The 10689-nt window shown below is 44.5% G+C and overlaps 1 protein-coding gene across 1 annotated transcript in view; it reads left to right on the top strand.

Moving 5' to 3' along the window:
• Positions 1–856: 856 nt before the first annotated feature.
• Positions 857–10689, top strand: part of LOC148004552 (ubiquitin-conjugating enzyme E2 R2-like) — a 29765-nt gene continuing 19932 nt past the window's right edge. Inside the window, exon 1 of the mRNA XM_087559344.1 lies at positions 857–949. Within this exon, the coding sequence (XP_087415470.1) occupies positions 857–949 (93 nt within the window). The remainder of the gene's footprint in view (positions 950–10689) is intronic.

The raw sequence follows: 10689 nt of genomic DNA, 5'->3' as shown, positions 1-10689 counted from the left end.
AGGTTCTTCTGTGAACAAGCTAATGTCCTGAAGACAGCATTTCTAGGAGAACTGGTGGTTGAAACATGAAACATACTTAGCTTCAGGCTACATCCTGACAGTACTGGAGTAATCTGCGCATTACTCTCTCCTGTGAGGGGTCTTCATTGCACTTCCTGGTTAATTTGGGTTTGACAGCTTTCCTGATGGATTTCAGGCTGTCTTTCATTGTCCTCGGGGCTTCCCAAGTGGGTTCTGGGCACGCACAGTTTTGTTTTTGTTTTTCTAGCTAGAATACACATGGCAACAGTGATGTGTGCTTACCTCTCCAGAAACTGCGCCTGTGATATTCTCTTAGTATTTAACATAATCATAACACTAAGGCACTGCATGAAGGCTCAACCAGAACAGGCGCCTACCACCAAGCCTGGCAGCTTGAGTTAGTTTCCAGAAGCTGCATGGTGGAGGGAGAGAACTGACTCTTCAGAGTTGTCCTCTGGTCTACACACACCATGGCACCTCTCCTCCAATAAATACAGACGTGTCAAACAGAAAAAGATGGAGTTCGGATTGTGGTACCCCCCCCCACACACACACACACTTAATCCTAGAAGAGGCAGGTGGATCTCAATTGGAGACCAGTCTTGTCTAGAGAGAGAGCTTTGGGATAGTCAGGGATACACAGAGAAACCCTGTATGGGGGTGTGTGGGGATCAAACTTTGATTATAGTTTATTAAGTACTGTTATGGCCAAAAAGGCTGTAAACTTTACTGTAATAATTGTGAATTTAATTCTTTTAAAAATACTATGTTTATGAAAGTTATAAAAATGAGGCAGAAACACAGAACAAAAAGAAATTTAGTTGGAGCCCTAGAGATGAGTCAGCGGTTAAGAGTGCACCCGGCTTTTGGAGAGGATCCAGGTGGAGTTCCTGTTGTTCTCGTTCGGTGTTCGAATCTCCAGGGGCGGGTACTGCAATGTCTGTAACACCGGCAATCTCATGCTTAGAACCAATTCCTCTATCTGCAGGGTTAAAGATGGATCTTTAAATACAAAATAAATTCAATGTGGGTTTGCCATCAGTGATTATACTATCCAGTATGATTCCTTTCTGCATAGGGCTGGAGAGATGACTCAGAGGTTAAGAGCACTGTCTGCTCTTCCAGAGGTCCTGAGTTCAATTCCCAGCAACCACATGATGGCTCACAACCATCTGTATTGCTCTCTTCTGGAGGGAAAAAAAAGATTCCTTTCCATTTTGTACCGTTATTTACAGTTAAGAAATGTATTGGCTGAAGGATATGCTGCTGTACACTATAATCCTAGCACTTGGAGGGCAGGTGAATCTCTGTGAATTTAAAGTTAGCCTGGTTTGCTTAGAGAGTTCCAAGCCAGATAGGGCTAGATAGTGAGACTCTGTCTTTTTTTTTCTTTTTTTTTTATTAAGTAGTTTTCTGGTTACATGTTTTCCTGTGCTCAAAAGCATTCAACTGGAATCTACTTGGACTGTTGTCTTTATACAAATGACTACAAACCTTATAGATAGGATGACTTAAATAAAATATTCATTACCACCCCCACCCTACCCCACCCTAGAACCTCAACTTACAGTGCATGGGAAAGCCTGGTATCATGAGAGCCTGAGCCCAGGACCTAAAGTCTAGCTTGGACAAAACAAGCCAGGCATTTGCTGTCTGATAGTGGTGAGATATAATTGGAAAAGACATATATTTGAATCCTGGAACTGGCAAGTCATTTGTGTTGACTTTTCCGTTCCCTCTCCCTTTCTCTCCACTGTTACATTGCCAGTGCTGGACTTGAACATCCTATCCCTGCAACAGTGGGCACATCCCTGGGCCCAGCCTTCGCTCGGTGTTATTGGGGCAGCAAAGCTTCGAGCGTGAGACAGACAGAATCACTTTTCTGCTTCACTTCTTGATTGTTCTTGTTCACTGTGTTGGTTTTACTAAATCGAGTTATTCTCTGTGTGGAAGATAGAAATATCCACTATCTTATAGAACTTGTAATTTCTGTAATACTAGTTTAATGATTTATCCTAACTAGGAATCAACTGACAAGACTAAAGATAATGCACTTGGATTTCATACACAGGTTATACTGTGGCAGTTTTATGACCTTATAAACCAGAGACATTATTAACTATCTCATTGTTGTTAAACTCATGGACATTCTAAATATAAAATTCTTAAAAAATTAAGATTTGGTGCAATATTTGTATGTTTTGTTCTCATTGTCCAAATGTTTTAGCCACATTAAAAGCCACTGACATAAACTTTTAAAAATGATTTTTGCAGCAACTTTAGATTTTAAAAAGGTTACATGGGGCTAGAGAGATAGCTGAATGGTTAGGAGCATTTGTTGCTCTTGCAGAAGATCCAGGTTTAGTTTCCAGCACCAACACAGTGTCTCACAGCCATCTGTCTGTAACTCCAGTTCCCGGGGATCCAGTGCCCTCTTCTGACATTATGGACACCGAGCACACATGTGCACCACAGATACACAGGAAGTCAAACACTCATACACAAAGTTTAAAGGATAAAGAGGTTTCAGAAACAGTTGACACTTTGGATATTTTGAGGCAGTGTCTCACTGCATCGCCCTGGGTAATGCACACCCTCGAGTCCTGGCTTAGTCTTTCCCAGTGGTGGGAGTTAAAGTATGTACCCCAACGCTGTATCCTCACATACCCCTTTTGTTTGGTGCTCCGGGTTTGGGGAGAGTAAGACAGAGATAGGGTCTTAGTAGCCCAGGTTGGTGTGAAGTCACTGTAGTCCTGCCTCTGCCTGTTCTTTCTGCCTTCCAGATCCTGAGAATTCGTAGGTGAGAGCACTATACTCGGCTGTGGATCTTGGTCTTTTATCTTTTTATGTTTATGGACGTCTGCCTGTGTGGACGACTGTGTACCACATATGGGCAATGCCTGTGGAGCCAGAAGAAAGGTGTGAGGTCCCTTGAGCTTCCGTGCGGTACTGGTAATGAACCACGGTTTTCTGAAGAACAGCCAGTGCTTAAGGGCTGAGGCTTCTTGGCCTTGTTTTGAGAATGGCTGTTGAAAGAGCTCACTGTAGACCCTTAATGCTGTTTTCATTATCCTGCATCACCCTGTGCACGCTCATGCACACGTACACTCACACACACACACACACACACACAGACACTCATCACAAACACTCATCACAAACACTCATCACATACACACACACACTCATCACAAACACTCATCACACACACACTCACACACCTGCACACACACTCATCACACACATGCACATACTCATCACACACACACATGCACACACACGCACAATCATCACACACACGCACACACACTCATCGCACACATACACACACATGCACACACACTCAGCACATACATGCACACTCACACTCATCACACACACTCGCACACTCACACACACATGCACACTGTAGCTTAGGCAGCTCCCATTCAGGGCAGTCCTGCTTCAGCTCCCCAGTGATTGGCTTACACTTGTGTACCACATTCCTCGCCCTATTTATTATTTTATTTCCCCCAAAAAATTGTCATCACTGCCCAAGCTAGTTGCTTTCTATATTGCTGTGAACAAAATACTTTACAGGACAATCTACAGATGAGTCACAGTTTGAGGGTTTGAGGGTGCAGCTCCCTGTGATGGGAGAACTCTCAGCTGTGGGGCTGCAGGTCTGTACCTCACTCTGCTCTCCAAGGACGCTGACATTTATCTTGTGTTCATTTTGCTCTCTGGCCTTTAACAAGGACCATAAAAGGCTGGAGAGCTGGCTCTGCAGCTAAGAGCACCGACTGCTCTTGCAGAGGCCTCTGGTCTGATTCCCACATCTGTAACTCAAGCTTCAGGAGATACAATACACTTACGTCTTCCGCAAGCACCAGCTGCACACCCAGCGCACGGACAGGAAACACTCATGCACATGAGTACCGCCATGGACGGAGAACTGTGCACTGTTGTTGTCCTTGTTTCTCTGTGTAGCCCTGGCTGTCCTGGAACTCGTTTTGTAGACCAGGTTGGCCTCAATCTCACAGAGATCTGCCTGGCTCTGACTTCTGAGGGCTGGGATTCATGGCTCAGACAAGCTTTTTTCTTTCTTTAAAGGGACAAATGGTATCCTTCAAATACACATTTTTAAATTCTATTTATTTTAGCTGGGGAGCGATAGTGCATCTCTTATCTCTTTAGTTTCCAGCACTCAGGAGTCAGGTGGATCTGAGTTTGAGCTCAGTCTACTCTACCAAGAGAGTACCAGGATGTCCAGGACCAAACAGACCCTGCCTTGGGTCATTTTTATTTGATGTATGTGAGTGTTTTGCCTGCATATATGCTTATAGACCATGTTTGTGCAGACATGTTAGGGCATCAGATCCCCTAAAACCAGAGAGGTGTGAGGCACTTTGTGTGTGTTGTGAGAGTAACTCAGGTCTTCTACAATAACTGACATTAAGTATTCATTTTTTTTCCTTATTTTGGTAAAGATTTATTTATCCATTTTACGTAAGTGTTCTATCTGCATGTACCCCTGTGTGCCAGAAGAGGGCATCATCTCACATCGTAGTTGGTTGTGAGCCACCATGTGGTGGCTGGGGCTTAAACTCAGGATTTATGGAAGAGCAGTCAGTGCTCTTTTAACTGTGGCGCCATCTCTCCAGCTCCACATCAAACATTCTAAACTACCAAGAGATGTCTGTAGCTCCATACATGTACATTTTTATCACATAATCAGAACTTTTTATTTTTTGAGAAGGGTCGTAGTATTCACCTTGGCTAGCCTGGGATTCTATATAGAGAGCAGGCTGGCCTTGAACTCATACAGACCCACCTGTTTCTGCCTCCCAAGTACAGGGATTAAAGATGTATACCACCATGTCCTGCCCAGACATAATATAACAAGCTCCCATACACATAAACTTTTAAAGAGACAGGAAGGGGAAAAGGACACGGCTGCAGAGTTGTGGAGAAAAAGTAACTCGTATGGTTGTTGGTTGGGCATGTGCGATGGTGTAAAAATTAACATGGACGTTCCTCAAAAAAATTGGAACTGTGATGTGAGCTAGTTGCTTGCTATGTACCCAGGAAACTCAGGGTTAAATACAGTTTGGATCCCTGCCTGCCTACACTTCCCTTAACTTCACAACAGTTAGGTACATAACCAGGTTAGATGCCCATTAGTTGCCAATGCCACATAAACTGGACCCAGGAGGACATTTCTGTTGTTAGAGCATTTTGATGGAATCAAGAGGATTCTATCCTGGGCTTACTAAGTACCCAGGTCACATAGGGCTTTCTGTCTCAAACACACAGCAAAGTGTAAGCCCTAGCACTGAGAAGCAGAGGCAGCAGGTCAGTGCCAGTTCCAGGCGTGGTGGTGCACACATTTAATCTCACTGCACCTCTGAAGGCGGAGGCAGAGGCAGAGGGAGAGGTGGGATAGCTCTGAATAGAGGCCACTTGATCTACTTGTAGAGGTCTAGGCCAGCCAGGACTATGTAGTGAGATCCTATTCCAAAACAGACAGACAGCAGAAACATACATGGGGAAATGAAGATGTACTATAGACTCACAACAGAGTATTATCTAGGAAAAAAAAAGAAAGTAAAGTCCTGTCATTTGTAGGAAAATGAGCAGAAATGAGTAAACAAAATAGGCCCAATTCAGAAAGACAAACAATTTGTTTTCTTGAGCCACTGTCATGCTGTACACCTTTAATTCCCAGCACTCGAGGCAGAGGCAGGCAGCCTGGTCTACAAAGTGAGTCCAAGACAACCAGCGCTATACAAAGAAACCTTGTCTTGAAAAACAAAAAACAAAACAAAAATTTTCTCTTACATATCCAAATCTTAAAAATAGAATCAGTAAACAAGCAAGAGACAGACAGACATAAAATTAGAATGGGGACTGCTGGAAATAGGAAGGGCACCAGCATTAGGGAAAAGAAGAAAGGGTGTAGCAGGTGAATATGATCGTAGAATTAGGGTCTTTCTATGGGGCCTGAGTATTGCCAACTGCTTAAGGGTGGCTGATCAGCCAGCCCCAGGGATACACCTCTCTCTATATCAGCCCTGGGGTTGCAGGGGTGCCATGACACTCAACTCCGTTCATGTATTTATTTTTTATTTTACCTAATAATGACACTTAGATATTTCTTTTCTTTGTTCAAAAGAAGATTTCTCTGGGTAGCCCTGACTTTCCTGGAGACCAGGCTGGCCTTGAACTCACACAGGTCTTCTGCTTTTGCCTTCTGAGTGTTGGGATTAAAGTTGTGCATCAGCACCACCTCACCACACCCAGCAACAGTCAGCATTTCATGTGCACACTGGGGACTGAATTTAGGTTTTCACGATGTCACAGCAAGTGCTTCACCAGCTGAGCTCCTAATAAAAGACACCTGTAAGAGGGCAGAGAGTATTTGGCAGTCTGATCCATAAATCTCCAATCAAAGTAAGTCTCTCTCTCTCTCTCTCTCTCTCTCTCTCTCTCTCTCTCTCTCTCTCTCTCTCTCTCTCTCTCTTCTCAGCAAGATGCCCATGAAATTTATAGAGAAATGAGATACAGAGGTAGGGCCAAATCGACATCAAGAGAGAAGTAGAGTGTGAAACTTGTTACCAAGGATTGAGAACGTGTGTAATTACTGGAGTTTTTGGCCTGGAACCCACACTGGCCTCTAACTCACACTCTTCCTTCCTCAGTTTCCCAAGGGTTGACATTGTAGGCAGGAACTGTGATGCCCGGTCATGACACCACACTCGTTGAGTGGTGTACTTGCTATGGCTTCTTTTTTTTTTTGGTTCTTTTTTTTTTTTTTCAGAGCTGGGGACCGAACCCAGGGCCTTGCGCTTCCTAGGTAAGCGCTCTACCACTGAGCTAAATCCCCAGCCCCTTGCTATGGCTTCTGTTGTGATAAACCACCACAGATACCTATGAGAAGGTTTATTTGGCTTGCATCTTCTGGGTCACTGTCCAGAGAGGGAAGCCAAGGCAGGAACTGATTGATGCAGAGGTCATGGGGAAAGTCTTTCTGGCTTATATCTCAGGGCCTGCTCAGCCAGCCTTCTTAACAACCTGTCCAGGGGTGATTCCCCTTCCCCTCCAACATCCACATTAGTCAATCCTTGTCCACAGAGCAGTTGACCTCCTCCCTGTTAAGATTAGCACAACTGGGAAGTAACACACTTATTAATAGTTGCATTTCCATGAACAACAACAACAGATGATAAAAATGTTCAAAAGCTGCTCAGAAATAAACTCTCGAGGCAGAGGCAAGAGGGCTCCTGCAGTTGAGGCCAGCTCAGTCTGTAAAGTTCTTTAAGGAATTTCAAAAAACTCAGTAGTAAGAAGATTAACCTAGTTGAAAAGTAGCCAAAGTTAGCCACAAATGTATACTCAGGCTGAGGTAAGAGGATTAGCCCGACTGGGCAACAACCTGTAGGAAAATACAAGGAGAACCTGACAATTATTGAATGAACTGAAGGACACATCATGCCAGCCTAGGCTAGCTGCATCTGAGGAACAGGGACTGCAGATGCCACACACTGCCAGTAACGCACAGGACAGTGGGTGTGCTCTTAGACAAAGGTAAACACGGGTCTCACATCTAAGCCCACAGTTCTGCTGTAAGGGAGAAGAAGCACACTCTGTAGGCAACCACACAAGTGTAGAGCTCAGCACTGCGCACACCAGTGTCCCCACAGCACCAGCTCACCACATCCACGAAGGGGGTCACAAAGGAGAGGCAACTGAAACATGCAGGAAAGTGAAAGAAGTCAGAGAAAGGCTTGCATATTGTATGGTTACATTTGTATTTAAGGTCCAGTTATTCAACAGAAGAGCAAGACGGTAGTGAGAAGTCTGGGGAGGTAAGGAGTGGGGAAAACACCAAGCAGAGTATTTTAAACTGGTGTGATAGAACTTGAAAGCTTCTAAAAACGTTAATTCATAGTCCCGTGAATGTACAAGCACCACTGGAGTGTGGTTTTTGTGGTGCTGGGGCACATTAATACTGATTTCTACTTCCAGCCCAGCATTTCCCAGACTTTTCTGACTTTCCGTTTGCTTTTTTGAGTTTACTTGAAACAGTTTACTGTAGTGATAGCAGACAAATCTGTATCTCACGGTGTAAACTAGGCTGGCATGAATTTAGAGCCATTCACCTGCTTCTGCTTTTCAAGTGTTGGGATTGCAAGTGTGTGCCTCCATGTCCAACCCAGTTACTCTAGCCAGCCATTGTAACATAGAATTTTAATCCCAGCACTCAGTAGGCAGAGAAGAATGGATCTCAAGGAGTTCAGTTCCAGTCTAGTGTATATAGGCATAATGATAAGACCAAAGTTTAGTAAGTAAAATTCATCTAAAGATTTTTTCAAGATTTATTTATTTTATGTATGTGAGTACACTGTTGCTGTCTTCAGACGCACCAGAAGAGGGCATTGGATCCCTTTACAGATGGTTGTGAGCCACCACGTGGTTGCTGGGATTTGAACTCAGGACCTCCAGAAGAGCAGTCAGTGCTCTTAACTGCTGAGCCATCTCTCTAGCCCTAAATTTTTTTTAAAGGGATACGTTCTTGCTTCTACAAAAGTAGTTTTGTGGCTGGGGGTAATGGTGCACATTTTTAATCCTAGCACCCACTAGGGAGGCAGAGGCAGGTGGATCTCTGTGAGTTTTAGGCCAGCCTGGTCCATAGAAATCCTGTCTCGAAAAAAACCAACCAACCAACCAAAGAGTAGGTTTGTGAGTTTGAGGACAGAAAGAGACCCTGTCTCAAAAAACAATACAAAACAAAACAAAAAACCAAAAAAGTATTAACTATACAGAATGGATTTCATACATTTCATACACGGATATAATTTTTTATCATATTCCTTCCTTTACTCCCTCTTGTCCCACTTTGGTTCTCTCATTCTTTTCCTCTTTCCAGCTGCTCCTCTTTCTACCCTGTCCACTTTTTCTTGGTATTGTTGCTGCCTTGTTTTTGTTTTGAAAAATGGGTTGCATATGGTTGCTGACAGTGCCTGGGCACCTTACTAGTGACACCAGGATTTTAGCATTGAAGAAACTCTTCCTCCCTAACAGCCATTAACTATACGCTCAAGGAAGGGTGGGGCTTGTTGAGTTTCTGCCCTTTGAGTGACAGGATGTTGGCAGGTGTTTTCCTGTAGGGCACATGAAAGTATTCACAGCTGCTGTGAGTGCACGAGAACACCTGCGCGTCATGTGCAGAAGTCAGCTCCAGGCTCCCAAGACTGCTTACCGCCTTGCTGACCTGTGGTTGCTGAGCACTTGAGGAGGGGGATGTAGATGCCCTGTTTGTGACTGAGGCGACAAGTTATGAGCCTACTGCAGAAACGAGCTTTTCTGACCAAAGCTGACAGCAGCATCAGTCTGGGGCATAACTATGGTTACCTGGGAGGCAGGCTGACAGGCAGTATGTCCTCTTAACAAAGCAGCAGAGTAGCTTCCTTAGGAGAACTTAGAACTGCCTCAGCCTCAGGCTTTTGACCAGATACAGCAGGTGGCCTGGTTATTTGCTTGTTTGTAATTTCTGGAGCTGGGAAGACATTCAGCAGTTAAGAGCATGTACTGCTCTTCTGGATGACCTGAATTCAGTTCCCAGCACCCACACACTAGCTCACAGCCAGCTGGATGTGACTTCTACACCCTTTTATAGCTTCTATGGGCATTATACTCATGTGGTAAACAGATGTTCATGAAGGCAGAACACATAAAAGTAAAATGAAATTTTAAAAAAATTTTACTCTGTGTGTGTGTGTACACCTGTGTGTGTGTGTACACCTGTGTATGCAAGTGTGTGTACAGTTGTGTGTGTACACCTGTGAGTATGTACACGTGTGTGTACATGTGTACACTTGTGTGTACACCTGTGTGTGTATGAGAGTGTGTGTGTACATCTGTGTGTGTACATGTGTGTACACTTGTGTGTGTAATCCTGTGTGTGCGTGCGTGTGTGTGTGTACACGTGTGTATACCTGTGTCTGTGTACATCTGTGTGTGTGAGTTTGTACACCTGTTTGTGTGTACGTGTGAAGACCTGTGTGTGCGTATATACACCTATGTGTTTGTGTGTGCGTGTGTACACCTGTGCGTGTGTGCATGTATACACCTGTGTGTTTGTGTGTACACGTGTGTGTGTTCGTGTGTACACCTTTGTGTGTGTGTTTGTGTGTGTGTACGTGTGTACACCTGTGTGTGCAGGTCTGCAGAAGACAATGACATCAGACCTACTGGAGCTACAGGTGGTTGTGAGCTGCATGATGTGGGTGCTGGGAACTGAACTTAGGTCCTATATCAAAGCCATTTCTCCATGTTATTTTTTGTCTTAAAGATTTGATTGCTGGACACTGCAGGACAGTGGACTGTGAGAGGAAGCCTAGTAAGATTGAGCTGGGCTTGAAGACCCAGGGACCCACGAGGGACAAACATTAGGAGCTTCGCCTGCGCCTGTCACCAGGCCCTGGTCTCATAGCCACAGCCTACCATGGAGAGAATTGTGGCCATCAGTCATGGAGGGTCAGTGCCTCCACATAGAGACGAGGCTTCCCTAAACATTTCAGACCAAGCCAATAGCAATAAAGATGTGTGAGAATTACTCCATTGTCTGAGAGCATCTGTCACACAAGAGCTGTAACACTGCCTGGGAAGAGAACGCTCTCCAGAAGC

This window comes from Rattus norvegicus, chromosome 7, assembly GCF_021556685.1.
Source record: "Rattus norvegicus strain SHRSP/BbbUtx chromosome 7, alternate assembly SHRSP_T2T, whole genome shotgun sequence".
NCBI lineage: Eukaryota > Metazoa > Chordata > Mammalia > Rodentia > Muridae > Rattus > Rattus norvegicus.
Note: the sequence above shows the minus strand (reverse complement) of the source record. Positions and strands in the feature narration are given on the sequence as shown.